The 20,832-nt window shown below is 44.7% G+C and overlaps 1 protein-coding gene across 1 annotated transcript in view; it reads left to right on the top strand.

The window, feature by feature from the left end:
- The window catches only part of acadvl (acyl-CoA dehydrogenase very long chain), a 71,119-nt gene extending 52,400 nt beyond the window's left edge, over positions 1-18,719 (top strand). The window contains exons 17-19 of the mRNA XM_067995741.1: positions 6,692-6,764; positions 13,520-13,595; positions 18,514-18,719. Coding sequence (XP_067851842.1) covers positions 6,692-6,764; positions 13,520-13,595; positions 18,514-18,651 — 287 coding nt within the window. The 3' untranslated portion in view covers positions 18,652-18,719. The remainder of the gene's footprint in view (positions 1-6,691; positions 6,765-13,519; positions 13,596-18,513) is intronic.
- The last annotated feature ends 2,113 nt before the right edge of the window (positions 18,720-20,832 follow it).

The raw sequence follows: 20,832 nt of genomic DNA, 5'->3' as shown, positions 1-20,832 counted from the left end.
CACGTACACACTCCAGGAATTCCTCCCCCACAGTATTATCGCTAATTTGGTTTGACCAATCTATATGTAGATTAAAGTCACCCATGATTATAGTTGTACCCTTCTTGTATGCGTTTCTAATTTCCTGTTTAATGCCCATCCCTATATCTCCACTACTGTTTGGGGGCCTATAGATAACCCCACCAACGTTTTCTGCCCCTTGGTGTTTCTTAGCTCCGCCCATACAGATTCCACATCGTGATTATCCAAGCCAATATCCTTCCTCATTATTGCATTGATTGAGGATGCAAAGAGGCTCTAGAGGATGCAAAGAGGCTCTAGAGGATGCAAAGAGGCTCCAATGTGATTTAGACAAGTTGGGTGTGTGGGCAAGTACATGGCAGATGCAGTATAGTGTGGATAAATGTGAGGTTATCCACTTTGGTTGTAAAATCAGAAAGGCAGTTTATTATCTGAATGGTGACAGATTGGAAAAGGGGAGGTGCAACGAGACCTGGGTGTCCTTGTACACCAGTCGCTGAAAGCAAGCATTCTGGTGCAGCAAGCAGTTAGGAAGGCGAATGGTATGTTGGCCTTCATTGCAAGAAGATTTGAGTACAGGAGCAGGGATGTCTTACTGCAATTATACAGGGCCATGGTGAGACCACATCTGGAGTATTGTGTGCAGTTTTGGTCTCCTTATCTGAGGAAGGATGTCCTTGCCATGGAGGGAGTGCAACGGAGGTTTACCAGATGATTCCTGGGATGGCAGGACTGACGTATGAGGAGAGATTGGGTCGACTAGGCCTATATTCACTAGAGTTTAGAAGAGTGAGAGGTGATCTCATCGAAACATATAAAATTCTAACAGGACTAGACAGACTAGATGCAGGGAGGATGTTCCCGAGGGCTGGGGAGTCCAGAACCAAGAGTCATGGTCTCAGGATACGGGGTATGGTATTTAGAACCAAGATGAGGAGAAATTTCTTCACTCAGAGGGTGGTGAACCTGTGGAATTCTCTACCACAGAAGGCAGTGGAAGCCAAGTCATGTTAATACTAAAGGGATCAAGGGATATGGGGAAAAAGCGGGAACAGGGTACTAGAATAGAATCATAGAAGTTTACAACATGGAAACAGGCCCTTCGGCCCAACATGTCCATGTCGCCCAGTTTATACCACTAAGCTAGTCCCAATTGCCTGCACTTGGCCCATATCCCTCTATACCCATCTTACCCATGTAACTGTCCAAATGCTTTTTAAAAGACAAAATTGTACCCGCCTCTACTACTGCCTCTGGCAGCTCGTTCCAGACACTCACCACCCTTTGAGTGAAAAAATTGCCCCTCTGGACCCTTTTGTATCTCTCCCCTCTCACCTTAAATCTATGCCCCCTCGTTATAGACTCCTCTACCTTTGGGAAAAGATTTTGACTATCTACCTTATCTATGCCCCTCATTATTTTATAGACTTCTATAAGATCACCCCTAAACCTCCTACTCTCCTACTGAGTTAGACGATCAGCCATGATAATTTTGAATGGCGGAGCGGGCCTGATGGGCCGAATGGCTTACTCTTGCTCCTATTTTCTATGTTTCTATGTTTCCTCCTTTACTAACAACGCTACCCCACCTCCTTTCCATTTTTGCCTGTCCTTCCTAAATATTGAATACCCCGGACGTTCAATTCCCATCCTTGGTCACCCTGCAGCCATGTCTCCGTAATCGTAACTATATCATAACCGTTAATATCTATCTGCACTGTTAATTCATCTAGCTTATTGCGAATGCTCCGCGCATCAAGACACAATGCCTTTAAACTTGTCTTTTTATGATTGCTGGTCATCTTAGTTTTATTTTGCACTATGGCCCTATTTGTTTTTCGCCCTTGTTTTCTTTGCCTTCCACTATTGCTTCTTCCCTTTCTGTCTTTTGTTTCTATACTTGTTTCCCCCTTCCCTGTCTCCCTGCTCAGGTTCCATCCCCTTGCCATTCTAGTTTAAACCTTCCCCAACAGCACTAGCAAACTACCCCACGAGGACATCGGTCCCGGTCCTGCTTGGGTGTAACCCTTCCGGCTTGTACAGGTCCCACCTTCTCCAGAACCGGTCCCAATGTCCCAGGAATCTAAACCCCTCCCTCCTTCACCATCCCTGCAGCCACGCATTCATCTGGTCTATTCTCCTGTTCCTATACTCACTGGCACGTGGCACTGGTAGTAATCCTGAGATCACTACCTTTGAGGTCCTGCTTTTTAATTTATCTCCTAACTCCTTAAATTCACCTTGCAGGACCTCATCCCTTTTATTACCTATGTTGTTGGTACCGATATGGACCACGACTACTGGCTGTTCACCCTCCCCCTCCAGAATGTGCTGCAGCCGCTCCGTGACATCCTTGACCCTAGCACCAGGGAGGCAACATACCATCCTGGAGTCACGTTTGCGGCCGCAGAAACGCCTATCTGTTCCCCTTCCAATTGAATCCCCTATCACTATAGCCCTGCCACTCTTATTCCTCCCCTCCTGTGCAGCAGAGCCACCCATGGTGCCATGAACTTGGCTCTTGCTGCTTTCCCCGATAAGCCATCTCCCCCAACAGTATCCAAAGCGGTATATCTGTTTGAGAGGGAGATGGCCCCAGGGGATTCCTGCTCTACCTGCCTAGTCCTTTTACTCTGCCTGGCAGTCACACATTTCCATTCTGCCTGCATAATCTTTACCTGCGTTGTGACCACGTCACTGAATGTGCTTTCCACGATAATCTCAGCACCGCGGATGCTTCACAGTGAATTCACCCTCAGCTCCAGCTCCAAAATGCGGTTAACCAGTAGCTGCAGCTGGACACACTTCCTGCACACATGGTCGCCAGGGACATCTGTAGTGTCCATGACTTCCCACATAGTGCAGGAGGAGCATATCACGGGTGCGAGCTCTGCTGCCATGACTTGCCTTAGATTTACACTGCGCTCACCTCTCGGACTCTCCTCCCGCTCTCGGACTCTCCTCCCGCTCTCGGACTCTCCTCCCGCTCTCGGACTCTCCTCCCGCTCTCGGACTCTCCTCCCGCTCTCGGACTCTCCTTTTGCACTGCGCTCACCTCTCGGTCTCTCCTCCCGCTCTCGGGACTCTCCTCCCGCTCTCGGACTCTCCTTTTGCACTTCGCTCACCTCTTGGACTCTCCTCCCGCTCTCGGGACTCTCCTTTTGCACTGCGCTCACCTCTCGGACTCTCCTCCCGCTCTCAGGACTCTCCTTTTGCACTGCGCTCACCTCTCGGACTCTCCTCCCGCTCTCGGGACTCTCCTCCCGCTCTCGGGACTCTCCTTTTGCACTTCGCTCACCTCTTGGACTCTCCTCCCGCTCTCGGGACTCTCCTCCCACTCTCGGACTCTCCTTTTGCACTGCGCTCACCTCTCGGACTCTCCTCCCGCTCTCGGGACTCTCCTTTAACACTGTGCTCACCTCTTGGACTCTCCTCCCGCTCTCGGGACTCTCCTTTTGCACTGCGCTCACCTCTCGGACTCTCCTCCCGCTCTCGGGACTCTCCTTTAACACTGCGCTCACCTCTCGGACTCTCCTCCCGCTCTCGGACTGATTTTAACCTGGAGTGTGAATTGGGCATGAGGAGGGCAGGGCAAGCGTCAAATCCCCCTGATGTTGCCAGCATGCGGCCCAGACAATTTTAACTCCCAGGTCACGTTTGAATATGATTGGGCTGCCCCCCAATTACATCGTGAAACCATCAGCCTATCCATTTTAGTGGTGCAATTTCCGGTGGGCCATCCAAGGCCTTTTAAAAGCGAGATTGCACCTCTTAAAGCGAGATTGCATTCCCTGATGCCACTCTGAAAGAAGGATTATTAGCAGAATGAATCGGAGTGCTGCTCCCAGGTTTTCTCATGCCTTCCTGGAAGTCCTGGTGGAGGAGGTCAGGGTAAGAAAGCCATAGAAACAGGATAATGCAAATTTGTGCAAGGTTCCCAGGCAGCTGCCACAATGCTCTTATCCTGCGACACTCAACCATCCCTCCCAATATTTGACCCTTCCAGGAATGTGACAGGATAGCTCCAGGGGAACAAGGGATACCCTCTACATAAATGGCTTATAACAGCCCTCTGCAACCCCACCACACCTGAACAACACAGGTATAATCAAAGCCATGGAACCACAAAGATCATAATTGAGGATACTAAAGGGCTCCTCAAACAAAGGTTCAGATGTCTCGAAACGTCTGGGGGTTCCCTATACTATTGCTAACAAAAAGTCTCCCGCATCATATTGGTGTGCTGCAATCTTCCTTTTGTCAGGGCAATCTGCTTACTCAGTGCCTCTCTGACTATCTGTACCTTGCTGGATGAATTAAGCTGTACCAGTACAATTATGGCACTGGCATCTATCAGATATTGTGAAAGATTGCCCAGGCATATCCTATCTGCAAAAAAAAAGGATAAATCTAACTCAGCCAATTACTGCCCTATCCGCCTCCTCCCAGTCATCAGTAAATTGATGGATCAATAATGCCATCCAGTGACACCTACTCACCAACAACCTGCTCATTGATGCTCAGTTCTCAGTACACAATCTAAGTGTGATCAATAGTGGTATATTCTGGTCTGCCAATATCCATTTTTTGTGCTTTCATATAGTTTTTTGGAATGTGTATCTAAGCAGGAGGAAAACTCAATACCATTTTTTTGGTAACCTTTTTGTGGGTAATTTCCCCTCTTGTTTTCCCTATGGCCAAGAGTGCAGAAGGTCTCTGATGTTAATCAGTGGTTTGCCAGAAGGTATGCAATTGTACCTCAGCAACAATCTTGCCCCTGCCCTTTTTAAGGTCTACTTACATGAGATTCCTGATCCCACTGGTGAGCTCTCAATGCTAGGCCCATTATGTAAATGAAGCTGACGCTGCAAAATCAGACAGGGCCAGCGGGGTAACGGTTGGGTGGGTGCTAATAATCCACCATCTGAATGGACACCAAATCAGAAAATTTGCTGAACTGTCACTGCACTGCAGAACTCAGTGCTCTATAACACCTTTACATCAAAACAGAAAAATGTGGAAACATCTGGTTGACTAATCCTTTTGTTGTTTATTTAAACATTATTTTCTTTGCTCTGCATAAAAGAACTACTGCTCTTCATGTTCCCCTGACCAACTAAAATAGGAATTTACTATACAGGGAATTGTATAGCAGTCTATGCTCTGGTGTATCAAACCCGTGTAACAGTGCCCTTACTAACATCATAGTAGGTACAGCACAGGAGGATGCCATTTGGCCCATCATGCCTGTGCCGGCTCTTTGAAAGAGCTATCCAATTAGTCCCATTCCCCTATTATTTCCCCATAGCCCTGTAATTTTTTTCCCTTCAAGTACTTATCCAATTCCTTTTTAAAAGCCACAATTGAATCTGCCTCCACCACCCCTTTAGGCAGTGCATTCCAGATCATAGCCACATGCTGTGTAAAAAAAAAGGTTTTCCACACTTTGCCTTTGGTTCTTTTGCCAATCACCTTAAACCTATGTCCTCTGGTTCGTGACCCTTCCACCAATGGGAACAGTTTCTCTCTCTCTACTCTGTCTAGACCCTTCATGATTTTGAATACCTCTATCAAATCTCCTCTCAACCTTCTCTGCTCTTAGGAGAACAACCCCAGCTTCTCCAGTCTACCCACGTAACTGAAGTCTCTCATGCCTGGAATAATTCTAGTACATCTCTTCTGCACCCTCTCTAAGGCCTTCACATCTTTCCTAAAGTGCAGTGCCCAGAACTGGTCACAATATTCCAGTTGTGGCCGAACCAATGTTTTATAAAGGTTCATCTTAACCTCCTTGCTTTTGTACTCTATGTCTCTATTTATAAAGCCCAGGATCCCGTATGCTTTCTTAACTGCTTTCTCAACCTGCCCTGCCACCTTCAACGATCTCTCTGTTCCTGCACCCCTTTTAGAATTGTACTCCTTAGTTTATATTGCCTCTCCTCGTTCTTCCGACCAAAATGTATCACATTACACTTTTCTGCGTTAAATTTCATGTGCCACATGTCCGCCCATTCCACCCGCCTGTCTGTCCTGTTGAAGTCTATCACTATCCCTCCACACTGTTCACTATCTTTCCAAGTTTTGTGTCATCTGCAATTTTTGAAATTGTGCCCTGTACACCTAAGTCCTAGTCATTAATATATATCTAGGAAAGCAATGGTCCTAATACCGACCCCTGGGGAACATCCCTGTATAACTCCCTCCAGTCCGAAAAACAACCATTCACCACTACTCTCTTTCCTGTCACTTAGCCAATTTCATATCTATGCTGCCACTGCCCCTTTTATTCCATGGCCTACAACTTTGATGACAAGCCTATTATGCGGCACTTTATCAAAAGCCTTTTGGAAGTCCATATACACCACATCAACTATGTTGCCCTCATCGACCCTCTCTGTTACTCATCAAAAAACTCAATCAAGTTAGTTAAACACTATTTGCCTTTAACAAATCTGTGCTGGCTTTCCCTAATCAATCCGCACTCGTCCAAGTGACTGTTAATTTTGTCCCGGATTATCGTTTCTAAAAGTTTCCCCACTACCTAGGTTAAATTGACTGGCCTGTATTTGCTGGGTTTATCCTTGCACCCTTTTTTTGAACAAGGGTGTAATATTTGCAATTCTCTAGTCCTATGGCACCACCCCCATACTAACTTCTTGCTGTTTTTCAGATCAGCAGTTTTTATTGAAGAAAGTTGCTGATGCTGCCATTGATATTTATGCCATGACTGTGGTCATCTCCAGGTAAACTCCTGAAATACAAATTTGCTGCTATTTCATGATAACGTACTTCTGTATACTCTTCACTAGAATACTGTTTGACACCCCACACACCAGAAAATTCCGATATAGTCCATGTCACTCATTATAAAACTCTTTCTCTTTCATGTAACATATATTAGTTATGTTTCCTTTATTGTTAGAAAATCATATGGCACATTCTGTGTATAACAGAGTTCTCTATGTATTATATCCTGAGTCCTTCTGCAGAAAATCTTCAGTCAAACCATTGCTGTGAATTGATGCTGCATTTAGCTACTTGGATGGGAGGAAAAGCTAGACCATGACATTCTTAAGCTCTGAATTTTTTGACTGGCAGATGAGCTGCTCGTCAGAGAAATCAGCCTAGAAATTAGTCCACACAGCACCCGTTTTTCAGGCGCTATTTGGAGTACTGAGGCCCTAATATGCCGGGCAGGAAGTGTGCGCACATTTCCGACTGGAAGTTTGTCGCCTGCCATACTGGGTAAGGACTAAAAAATATGCCTCCTTTATTCACGCCTGAAGCAAGCGGTAGGCCCTTTGCTTAGGCAAATAAAGTGCCTAATGCCTGTTTGAGGCCTCCTCTCCAAGATTGGTTTGTCCTGAGGCAACCGCGCCAATGCCGGCTACACTCAGGTAAGCGAGGCATAAGGATTACTTGCTAGGCCCAACCAAGAAGGTAAGTAACTTACCTGAGCACAATGACCCCAGAGCCTGACCCCAACCCTCAAACTTTCTCTCCCCATCCCCAGCCCCCACTATTTCCGACCCCCATGGTTCTTGGCCCCGATCTCCTTCATGGACACCCGATCCCCGGCTCCTGTGATCTCCACCCCCTGCGATTCCTGGTTATGACCCCTAGCCCTGACCCCTGACCGCTGCTACCACCCATTTTGCGCCCTGGCTAAAGGTGAATTTCGCCCCCATTGTTTCATTGCCTTTCGGAAGAGTCAAAGAATATTTTCTGCTTGTTAGTTTGATTCTTGGATACACATGTACAGTTCAATGACAAAATTATAATATATAACGGGTGGCTCTGCTGCACACGGGTGGCTCTACTGCACAGGAGGGGAGGAAGAAGAGTGGCAGGGCTATAGTGATGGGGGATTCAATTGTAAGGGGAACAGACAGGCCGCAAACGTGACTCCAGGATGGTATGTTGCCTCCTTGGTGCTAGGGTCAAGGATGTCACGGAGCGGCTGCAGGGCATTCTGGAGGGGGAGGGTGAACAGCCAGTAGTCGTGGTCCATATTGGAACCAACGACATAGGTAAAAAAAGGGATGAGGTCCTGCAAGGTGAATTTAAGGAGTTAGGAGATAAATTAAAAAGCAGGACTTCAAAGGTAGTGATCTCAGGATTACTACCGGTGCCACGTGCTAGTGAGTATAGGAACAGGAGAATAGACAGGATGAATGCGTGGCTGCAGGGATGGTGTAGGAGGGAGGGATTTAGATTCCTGGGACATTGGGACCGGTTCTGGGGAAGGTGGGACCTGTACAAGCGTGACGGGTTACACCCGAGCAGGACCGGAACCAATGTCCTCGCAGGGGTGTTTGCTAGTGCTGTTGGGGAAGGTTTAAACTAGAGTGGCGGGGGGATGGGAACCTGAGCGGGGAGTCAGAAGAGAATAAAGTTGAGAGCAGCACGAGAGGGGAAGACCCAAGGGAAATCTACAATACAAATAGTACAAACAGTTGTTCAAGAACAAGTGAAAGGGAAAAGCGTAGAGCAGCAGAAAGAAAGTGTACTTTAGGCACGACAGATAAAATAAAAACTAGAAGGCGCAAGGCGATTAACCCAGCATCAAAGCTGTGGCAGGGGGTTGGGAACCTGAGCAGGGAGACAGAGGAAAGCGTGTCAGGAAGGGACAGAAGGTATGGAGTAAAAGGTAAAGTGTTAAAAAAGGAAAAAGCAGGAACTAAGTGTCACAAAACATATTTGAAAGTTCTTTATCTGAATGCACGTAGCATTCGTAACAAAATGGATGAGTTAACGGCACAAATAACTACGTATGGGTATGATCTTGTGGCCATTACAGAAACATGGCTGCAGGGTGACAACGACTGGGAATTAAATATGCCAGGGTATTTAACAATCAGGAAGGACAGGCAGGAAGGAAGGGGAGGTGAGGTGGCTATGTTAATAAAGGAAAGAATCACTGTAATACAGAGAAATGATATTGGGACAAAAGATCAGGACAATGAAACAGTTTGGGTAGAGATAAGGAATAATAAGGGGAAAAAAACACTAGTGGGCGTAGTATATAGGCCTCCGAATAGTTGCAACTCTGCTGGTAGAAGTATTAATCAGGAAATAGTCGGGGCATGTAATAAGGGAACAGCTATAATTATGGGGGATTTTAACTATCATATTAACTGGACAAATCAAATTGGGCAGGGCAGCCTTGAGGAAGAGTTTATTGAGTGTATTAGGGATGGATTTCTTGAGCAGTATGTAACTGATCCTACAAGGGGGCAGGCAACCTTGGACCTGGTCCTGTGTAATGAGCCAGGATTAATTAATAATGTCCTAGTTAAGGATCCCCTTGGAATGAGTGACCATAACATGGTTACATTCCATATCCAATTAGAGGGTGAGAAGGTTGGTTCTCAAACAAGCGTACTGAGCTTGAATAAAGGAGACTATGATGGTATGAGAGCGGAATTGATTAAAGTGGACTGGGAAAATAGACTAAAGGGTAAGACGGTACATGAGCAGTGGTGTTCATTTAAGGAGTTATTTTACAACCTTCAGAAAAAATATATTCCACTGAGGAAAAAAGGGTGTAAAAGAAATGACAGCCATCCGTGGCTAAGCAAAGAAATTAAGGATAGTATCCGACTATAAACAAGGACATATAAGGTAGCCAAACTTAGTGGGAGGATAGAAGATTGGGAAGTCTTCAAAAGACAGCAAAAAGTAACTAAAGGATTGATTAAGGGAAGATAGATTATGAAAATAAATTAGCAAAAAATATAAAAACAGATAGCAAGAGTTTCTACAGTTATATAAAAAGAAAAAGGGTGGCTAAGGCAAACGTAGGTCCCTTAGAGGATGAGACCGGGAAACTAATGGTGGGAAACATGGAGATGGCAAAAATGCTGAACAAATATTTTGTTTCAGTCTTTACGGTAGAGGACACTAAGAATATCCCAACACTGGACAAACAGGGGGCTCTAGGGGGGGGAGGAGCTAAATAAGATTGAAATCACTAAGGAATTGGTACTCAGTAAATTAATGGGACTCAAGGCGGATAAATCCCCTGGACCTGATGGCTTACATCCTAGGGTCTTGAGGGAAGAGGCAGTAGGGATTGTGGATGCTTTGGTAATAATTTTCCAAAATTCTGTGGACTCTGCAAAGGTCCCGGCAGATTGGAAAATTGCTAATGTAACACCCTTATTTAAAAAGGGTAGTAGGCAGAAGGCTGGAAATTATAGACCAGTTAGCCTAACATCTGTGGTGGGTAAAATTTTGGAGTCTATTATTAAGGAGACAGTAGCGGAACATTTGGATAAACATAATTTAATAGGACAAAGTCAGCATGGCTTTACGGAGGGGAAGTCGTGTCTGACAAATTTGCTTGAGTTCTTTGAGGACATAACGTACAGGGTGGATAAAGGGGAACCAGTGGACGTAGTGTATTTAGACTTCCAGAAGGCATTCGACAAGGTGCCACATAAAAGATTATTGCTCAAGATAAAGAATCACTGGATTGGGGGTAATATTCTAGCATGGGTGGAGGATTGGTTATCTAACAGGAAGCAGAGAGTTGGGATATATGGTTCATTCTCGGACTGGCAACCAGTAGCCAGTGGTGTTCCACAGGGGTCGGTGCTGGGTCCCCAACTCTTTACAATCTATATTAACGATTTGGAGGAGGGGACCGAGTGTAACATATCAAAGTTTGCAGATGATACAAAGGTGGGAGGGAAAAGTAGAGAGTGAGGAGGACATAATAAACCTACAAGGGGATATAGACAGGCTGGGTGAGTGGGCGGAGATTTGGCAGATGCAATACAATATTGGAAAATGTGAGGTTATGCACTTTGGCAGGAAAAATCAGAGAGCAAGTTATTATCTTAATGGCGAGAAACTGGAAAGTACTGCAGTACAAAGGGATCTGGGGTTCCTAGTGCAAGAAAATCAAAAAGTTAGTATGCAGGTGCAGCAGGTGATCAAGAAGGCCAACGGAATGTTGGCTTTTATTGCTAGGGGGATAGAATATAAAAACAGGGAGGTATTGCTGCAGTTATATAAGGTATTGGTGAGACCGCACCTGGAATACTGCATACAGTTTTGGTGTCCATACTTAAGAAAAGACATACTTGCTCTCGAGGCAGTACAAAGAAGGTTCACTTGGTTAATCCCGGGGATGAGGGGGTGGACATATGAGGAGAGGTTGAGTAGATTGGGACTCCACTCATTGGAGTTCAGAAGAATGAGAGGCGATCTTATTGAAACATATAAGATTGTGAAGGGGCTTGATCGGGTGGATGCGGTAAGGATGTTCCCAAGGATGGGTGAAACTAGAACTAGGGGGCATAATCTTAGAATAAGGGGCTGCTCTTTCAAAACTGAGATGAGGAGAAACTTCTTCACTCAGAGGGTAGGTAGGTCTGTGGAATTTGCTGCCCCAGGAAGCTGTGGAAGCTACATCATTAAATAAATTTAAAACAGAAATAGACAGTTTCCTCGAAGTAAAGGGAATTAGGGGTTACGGGGAGCGGGCAGGAAATTGGACATGAATTTAGATTTGAGGTTAGGATCAGATCAGCCATGATCTTATTGAATGGCGGAGCAGGCTCGAGGGGCCGATTGGCCTACTCCTGCTCCTATTTCTTATGTTCTTATAACAATATATAGCATAAAATGTACAATGTTTTACAAAGAGCATATGGTGCAATGTATTTTAGAATCCGTGGAATGTCTATGCTGTGTTACAATATATATTATAAATTGTACAATGTACTGTATTTAAGTGACACAAAGCTAGGTGGCACAGTAAATAGTGTAGATGGGAGCAGAAAGTTGCAAAGGGAAATTGATAAATTAAGTTAGTGGGCAAAACTGTGGCAGATGGCGTTTAATGTGGGGAAGTGTGAGGTCATCCACTTTGGACCTAAGAAAGATAGATCAGAGTATTTTCTATATGGTGAGACACTAGGAACTGTGGAAGAGCAGAGAGATTATGGGGTCCAAGTACAGAAATCACTTAAAAACTAGTGGACAGGTACAAAAAATTATTTAAAAGGCTAATGGAATGTTGGCCTTTACCTCAAGGGGACTGAAATACAAAGAGTGGAAGTTATGTTGCATTTATATAAATCTCTGGTTAGACCTCATCTGGAATACTGTGTTTAGTTCTGGGCCCCGCAGTTCAGGAAGGATATACTGGCCTTGGAGAGGCTACAGCGCAGATTCACCAGAATGATACCGGGGCTAAAAGGGTTAAATTATGAAGACAAGTTGCATCGACTCGGCTTGTATTCCCTTGCTTATAGAAGATTGAGGAGTGATCTAATTGAGATGTTTAAGATGATTAAAGGATTTGATAGGGCAGATAGAGAAGGACTAGATCCTCTGGTGGGGGAGTCCAGAACAAGGGGGCATAACCTTAAAATTAGAGCTAGGCAGTTCAATGGTGTTGTCAGGAAGCAGTTCTTCACACAAAGGGTAGTGGAAATCTGAGCCCTGAATTTCCACTTTGGGCACAATCAGCATTTGCCGCGCCCGAAAATTGCACCGGCTGGGTTTTATTGCGAGTTTCCGCTAAAATGCATTATATAATCACAAACATAAAATCTTCCATGAATCAGTGCAATCTGGCAACTTAATAGAGTGTAATCGTTTAATATTTTTTGCAATAAAAATATTCATCGATGTTTTTAAGATGTATTTAAGAGCGGTAACCTGGTGCAGTTATATTAATACAGCTGAAAATGAGTTGATTAGAAACAATAAGCATTCTTAGTAAGAGTGTCTAGTCCTCCATCTGCGAGTAAGCTGATTTTAAATCACTGAAAATGATTTTTTAAAAGAACTATACTGAACCATTTACTACTTTCATTGGTGTACACTAGTCAGTCTCTTAGTAAGTTAAATATTTCTTAATATTTAGAAACATTGAAACCGTGCCTTTGAGCCTAAGAAAGCGAGCTTAATTTTGAAACTCTCCTTGAATGGTTGCAGGCGGGCGCAATCGACGGAAACACACCATCCTTGATGTGGCCAAGGGGGGGCGTGGTCAGTTTTGTGGCAGGACTGGCTTCAGCCAATTTTTTTTTTTAGCCAGCGCAAAACATCGTGGAAACTCGAATTAAGCTCGGCATAAATTACGCCCAGTGTAGATCGAAATTCAGCGATGTTTTGCGCTTAAAAAGCCAACGCGATCTAGTGGAAACTCGGCCCTGGAACTGTTAGGTCAACTGAATATTTCAGAACTGAGTTTGATAGGTTTTTGTTGGGCAAAGGTATTGAGGGTTACGCAACCAAGGTGGGTAGATGGAGTTAAGATCATGGCTGATCTGTATTAATTAAATGGTGGAACAGACTTGAGGGGCTGAATGGCCTACCCTTGTACCTATGCTCCTAGGTAAAGATCTATGCTAGGAACACAAAATCCTATAATCTCCATTGTGGTTTCATCAGAATCACTGAAATGTTATCCTCTCAATACTTTATTTTATTTCAGTAACTTATTACGAAACTTATTTACTCTTCACTTGTATTCCAGGGCATCTCGCGCTCTTGACCAAAGGCACCCAGCAGCTCAACATGAGAAAGTTCTCTGTGAAACCTGGTGCCTTGAGGTGAGATTCCTGTACCATTGTTCTCTGATAGAAACTCGATTTTAGCAAATGATTTGTGCTAGTTGTTTTTAAGCAGGGATAGGTGTTAAGGGGGAAAAATTTGTCTGGTCCGTAGTTGGTCGGAAAGTGTGCAGAACAGTTGCTCCGTGCGCCCGCTCATGTGGGCAAGAGGCATGAACAATATTTGATTAAAACAGATGAACTGTCGCCACTACTCACGCTGCTTATTTGGCAGCTTGTCTAATGGGTGGGGGAGAGTGGATATTAAGCATCCACCGATGCCATTTAAAGGCACCTGCACCTTTAAAGGGGAGATGCAGGCAACTTCAATTCTGTTGTGATCATTGAAAATGGCAGGAACAGCTAGTAATGCTAGGGCCCCCAGGTTCTCAGATGCTGCATCATGGAGGGGGTTTGTAAGAGGAGGGAGGCGCTTGTCCCAGCAAGTGGGAGAGGGGGCAGCCGCAGAAGGGTCTCCTGACAAGTATCCCGGCAAGAGGTGGGAGGTGGCTAAACAGGTCAATGCCAGGAGCATTGCAGCAAGGACCTGGCTGAAATGTAGGTAGAAGTTTAATGACCTGGACCTAAGATAAGACTCCTAATTCTCCTAAGTCACCTCTTAGAAAAGGATCTGCAGACCTATTTATCTTTTAGGACTGCTGTTCCATTGGCAGTTAAAGTAACAATTGCATTGAACTTCTACTATACAAACAGAGTGTTTGCAGCCCTCGTCAGGGTTAGATCAACTTGCAATGCCATCAAGATTGCCGTATGTGTCCTTTTTTGTACATACAAGTGTCAGCCTTGATTCAGTGGTAGCACTTTTGCTTCTGAGTCAGAAGGTAGTGGATTCAAGCCCTACTGCAGACATTTGAGCTCAAAATCAATGCCAATACTTGAGTACAGCACTGAGGGAATGCTGCACTGTCGGTGGTGCCATCCTTTGCATGAGATATTAAACTGAGGCTCCATCTGCCCTCTGAGAACAAGACCCCATGATGCATTTTGAAGAAGAGCAGTGGAGTTCTCCCTGGCCAACATTTATCCCTCACCCAACATTACTAAAACAGATTATTTGGTAATTTATCTCATTTGAGGCACCTCCGTTTGTGCAATTTGGCTGCCACGTTTCCCTACATTACAACGATGACTACTTCATTGGGAACGATCATGTGCCGGAACAGGTAGGCCTGAGGTACACCTGATATTGGGTCTCGGGGCACATTTAAATTAGACTGGTGAGCTACAGATGTGTGCTGGATATCCTCAGGCTAGCTCACCGGTGAATCAGCATTTGATTTCAGGTAGGCCCTGGGAGGAGTGGGAGGCAATCAGGATGGTGAGAAGTGATCGGGAGAGGGGGGAAGCAATTGGTATGGAGAGGGGTGATTTGGAGCGATCAGGAGGGAGGAGGGTGATCAGGAGATGGGGGAAGCGAATAGGAGGGATCGAGTGGGAGCTGATAACGTTCTTCAGCCGGAAAGTACTTTTTTAACAAACTTACCTTTTTGGTGGTGGCCTCAAGTGGTCCCTTTTAAGGACTGCTGGTTAGGGTGCATGTACACCATGCTTTCCTGAAAGCAGCCTGTCCGGTGCCGGCTGTCTTGAGGGCAGACCATTTTTGCAAAGAGGCATTTGGCCCCTTATTTGCATATGCAACAGGCCTAATGCCTGTTTCAGGTGTGGGCCCCAGATGCCTCGTTTTCTGCATTTACCAATGCGGTGGGTGGCGCACTTCCAGCATGGAATGTGCGCGTGCAGTTCCCCCACCAGATTGGATGTTTTGGTGCCTGTTTTATGCCTGTATAACAGGTGTGGTGTCAGCCAATCTTTACGCCAACATCTGTGAAACCCAAAAAGCTAAAGCTAATTACAACCATCAATGCTTATGTGAATCAAAGCATTCCTTACAAGAATTGGGAGACACAAGTAATCAAGGCCACAGGCTCAAAGATAGCTTGTTAGGAAATAAAAAATGTCATTCCTAATCTGAAAGTGTAAGGCTCTTTGATAAAAAAGAAAATGGAGAAGTTAGGAGAGTGAAAATGCCACCTGGAATGTCTGGATTCTGGTGCTTCATTAACCTGAGGCTATCATGGTACTAATAATAAAAACAGAAAATGCTGGAAATACTCAGCAAGTCAGGCAGCATCTGTGGAGAAAGAAACAGAGTTAACGTATCAGGTCGATGACCTTTCGTCAGAAGGGTCATTGACCTGAAACGTTATGTTTGTTTCTTTCTCCACAGATGCTGCTTGACTTGCTGAGTATTTCTCGCATTTTCTGTTTTTTATTTCAGATTCCCAGCATTCGCAATATTTTGCTTTTGATGGGTACTAATAAGGCTGTTTGAGATGATTGATTCCTGATGGGGTGAACTTTTTTAATACATGTGTCACTCAGATTGGTTCATGAAAAAACTGAGGAGGTTTCTTTGAGAATCAAGGATATACAACTTGGTGTTTTAGTGGAAGTAGAAGTTTTTAGGTAGCTTTAAGCTTTACATGATAATATTATGTTACGACAGGAGTTCTTTGTCTAGTGTATGTACAAGGGTGTCTCTGCAAGAGGCAGAAAGTGCATCTCTGAGCAAGGCAGCCTCAGACTACAGCCAATCCCCAGACGCCATCCTACAACTCATCCGCTTCATCCTGGATCACAATGTCTTCACCTTCGACAACCAGTTCTTTACCCAAACACACGGAACAGCCATGGGGACCAAATTCGCACCCCAATACGCCAACATTTTCATGCACAAGTTCGAGCAGGACTTCTTCACTGCACAGGACCTCCAACCAATGCTATACACCAGATACATCGACGACATTTTCTTCCTATGGACCCATGGCGAAGAATCGCTGAAGAGACTACACGATAACATCAACAAGTTCCATCCCACCATCAAGCTCACCATGGACTACTCCTCAGAATCGGTTTCTTTCTTGGACACACGAATCTCCATCAAAGACGGGCACCTCAGCACCTCACTCTACCGCAAGCCCACGGACAACCTCACGATGCTCCACTTTTCCAGCTCCCACCCTAACCACGTCAAAGAGGCCATCCCCTATGGACAGGCCCTGTGAATACACAGGATCTGCTCAGACGAGGAGGAACGCGATGGACAACTACAGACGCTGAAAGACGCCCTCGTAAGTACGGGATATGACGCTCGACTCGTCAATCGACAGTTCCGACGGGCCACAGCGTAAAATCGCAGCGACCTCCTCAGAAGACTAACACGGGACGCAACCAACAGAGTACCCTTCGTCGTCCAGTACTTCCCCGGAGCGGAGAAACTACACCATGTTCTCCGCAGCCTTCAACATGTCATCGATGACGACGAACACCTCGCTAAGGTCATCCCCACGCCTCCACTACTCGCCTTCAAACAGCCACCCAACCTCAAACAGACCATCGTTCGCAGCAAATTACCCAGCTTTCAGGAGAACAGCGTCCACGACACCACACAACCCTGCCACGGCAACCTCTGCAAGACATGCCAGATCAACGACACAGACACCACCATCACACGAGAGGACACCACCCACCAGGTACATGGTTCATACTCCTGTGACTCGGCCAACGTTGTCTACCTCATACGTTGCAGGAAAGGATGCCCCGGAGCATGGTACATTAGCGAGACCATGCAGACACTGCGACAATGGATGAACGGACACCGCGCAACAATTGCCAGACAGGAGGGTTCCCTCCCAGTCGGGGAACACTTCAGCAGTCAAGGACATTCAGCCACCGATCTTCGGGTAAGCGTTCTCCAAGGCGGCCTTCGAGACACACGACAACGCAAATTCGTCGAACAGAAATTGATAGCCAAGTTCCGCACCCATGAGGACGGCCTCAACTGGGATCTTGGGCTCATGTCACGCTACACGTAACCCCACCAGCGAAAAAAGTTCTCTTTTTAACACAACGGGTCATTCTCTGTCTTTCTCTTCCTTTCGGATGTTTCTCTCTCTCTCTCTGTCCTTCTTTTGTTCTGGCCGTTTGTGTATTCGGTGGTCCTGTAGGTATCATCACTCTGTCTGAACACTTTGATTGCCTTGACAACGGGCAGTTGGAAAGATTATCTGTAATCACCAGGTATTGTTCTCTGACTATAAATGCGGTAACCTTCCATGGAATCCCACACTCGCTCACCTGACGAAGGAGAAAGCCTCCGAAAGCTTGTGATTTTCAAATAAAACAGTTGGACTATAACCTGGTGTTGTAAGATTCCTTACATCAGACTCTGAAAGGATGAGAGAGAGAGAGAGAGATTACAAAAAGTTGAAAATTTACAGCTGTGTCAGTTTGGTACAGGCAGATATAAGTGCATCACCTAGATGTACATTTCCCTAAGATCAAGGGTCGAGATATAAGCCAGCTGGTCCAAATAAAACTACCAGTGCAGAATGTGAATTAACCCAGGAGCAGGGGATTCAGGAGGAACGGATAGTACCTCCACAGACAGAGGTTCATCACCCTGACATCTCAGGAGACTAACACCATCATCCCAGAGGAAGGTGAGGCAACCAGCTCCACTACGCCAACTTTTAAGGATAAGGTTGTATTAATTCTAGAAATACTTACAATTACGAGCATGTAGACTTTAATGTATTCTATAAAGCAATATTATAACAAATGGATTCTGATTATTGTTTCCTTTTGTTAATACTAACTAATTTTGATTTTTTGTTACAATATATTAGCAATTACCCCTTTATTCTTAAAAAAAACCCAAAATATATTCCTCACTAGAAAGGATACATGGTCACCTTTATGATGTGTTCTGTGTCTCCAGGAATGCTACATTACAACACAATCAAAAATAATGATCCCCTGTGCACGTTCTGATTTGCTTGAATGCTATTTGGAAAATGCATGCAGTGATTTAACTAATTTTCTGTCTTTATTTCAGGCATTTGCTCGTATAACCAACAATCTGAATGCACTAAAGTCTGAGTCCAGCATGCAGGTCATCAGCAACATGAAGGCTATATCAAAAGAGCTTGTGGCCAAGGGAGGAGTTGTGGCAAACCATCCACTTGGATTCTAAGCATTTAGCCATTTGACATTTTTGTAAAGCAATTGAATTCTTGGTGCATCTTACAATAAATGCATGTTGAGCCCTCTCAAGCAAGACTCATACATTTTGTGAACATCAGTCAACTAAACATTTTTTTTTGCAAGTTTAGCCTCAAAAGCCTGGTTTATATTTAAATATCTGTTGGACCCTTGTTTTTCTCCACTTTCTTCAGGAGAAGGCAGTTGCCCTTTTTTGAGATTCCTGCTCATATCAAGATCTGGAATATGGGAAAGAGCATCCTGGAGATGAGTCAGTCACTGATTTTGTTTTCCTGGAGAGCCATAAAGACAAGTGATGATGATCAAGGTTATTTATTACAGATTTCTGTATGTTTGAGATCTGAAAAATTGTGACAATGCTAGTTTATTTTTAAGAGTTTCTGCAAATTTGAACCGTAAAGTTTCACATTTGTCCACAATACTCTTTGATATCAGAGCATTAGGGGTGATCACATGGTCAAAGTCAGATGGTGGAGTTTAATTCAAAATTGGCAACATTGTAATATCAATATCAGTAACTTTCTGGGATTTGATTAGTGTACAAACTGTGAGAAACTTGCTTTTACAGGTTTTGAAATCATCCAAGCCTCTTGAGTATATTTCAGAGCCATCTGTTATTCTTTATACAGTAGACCATTAATATGCTGTTAAAGCAACAATAAGCATGTTTTGACAAGTATAGCAACCTTGCGATCAGGAGGTTCACAAAAACATTTAATGAGGCCCATGGGAACAAATTTACTCATTTTAATATGGTAATGGTGTTCTTAAAGGGATATTCTATTCTCCGAATTACTTTTACCTAATATACGAAGAACTCTTGCATAAGAAGTTTCTGCTATTTGATGTTTCACACAGTAAAACAAGTATTGGAGTGGAAGCTTTTCCACTTAGTGACCACAACCACTTCACCCTTAGCGGCCATTTGGCAACAGATCATAATGTCGTACTGTTTGCTGTAGGTTGAAATTATACAAGAGTATAGAAGGGCGATTTTAATCCTGTCCGCTCCCTTCTATTTTAACCTGCTCCTTTGAGCAGGTGGGAAGGACACTTGCTGGAAACCAGTGGGCTCCTTTAAATATGCAGATGATGTCATGCTATTTTAACCAGTGGCCTGAACGGGAAAGTCTTGTGAACCCAGCGGAAAGAAGATTCGGGGCCAGAAAATGCCCTAACAGGTATGGTGGCCTTCTGCCACCTGACATTCCACTTCTAACTGCCAGCCAGCTGCCATTTCCTGCGGGTTCTGGTCAGGCAACTGATTGGGGGCATGCAGATGAGGCCTGAGAGTTAAAATTGCCTGGGCCTCACACTGCCGAGATCAGGACGGATTGCCGCTTTCTCACTTCCTGGCCTGAGTTAAAATTGGGTTAGAATTTAGTTTGTTTTAAGTTTTTTTCTAATTTTAATTAGCAGTAGAAAATAGAACAACATTATCCCCATTTTGCCCTGGTGACCAAAGGCTCCTCTCCATAAGTGAAAGAGATTTCATTTTAATCTCTTTCTCCCCTGTGTTGATGAAAGGAATGCAAATTAAATAGTATAAGGATTAGACAGTGGAGTAGTACTTAGGTATTCTATAAAGAAGTTACTTGAAGTCTGAAGTTCCCCTTTAATAAGGGATCATACAGTCATTACTGGATTTTGTGTGTATCTTTCTAGGAGAGGGGAGGGGGTCTATTTCTGACTAAGTATTAGCCTTGGTTCAGTGATTGCGCACTCTCCTTTGAGTCAGAAGGTTGTGGGTCCAAGCCCCACTCCAGAGTCTTGAGCACATAATCAATGCAGTACTGAGGGAATGCTGCACTGTTGGGGGTGGTGACTTTCGGATGAGATGTTAAACCATGGCCCTGTCTGCCCTCTCGAGGGCATAGAAGATCCCACGGCACTATTCAAAGGTAAACAGGGGAGTTCTCACTGTGTCCTGGCCAACATTTATCAACCAACGTCGAAAACAGATTATCTGGTCATTTATTTCATTACTGTTTCGTTGCTGGGACCTTGCTGCATGCATATTGGTTGACATGTTTCCCTACATTACAACAGTGACTGCACTTTGAAAGTACTTCAGTGGCTGTGAACTGCTTTGAGACATCTTGAGGTTGTGAAAGGCACTACGATGACCTAAGTTCTTTCTCAATTAGGACCC

Source organism: Heptranchias perlo, chromosome 13, assembly GCF_035084215.1.
Source record: "Heptranchias perlo isolate sHepPer1 chromosome 13, sHepPer1.hap1, whole genome shotgun sequence".
Lineage (NCBI taxonomy): Eukaryota > Metazoa > Chordata > Chondrichthyes > Hexanchiformes > Hexanchidae > Heptranchias > Heptranchias perlo.
This window is presented reverse-complemented; position numbering and strand designations above follow the sequence as displayed.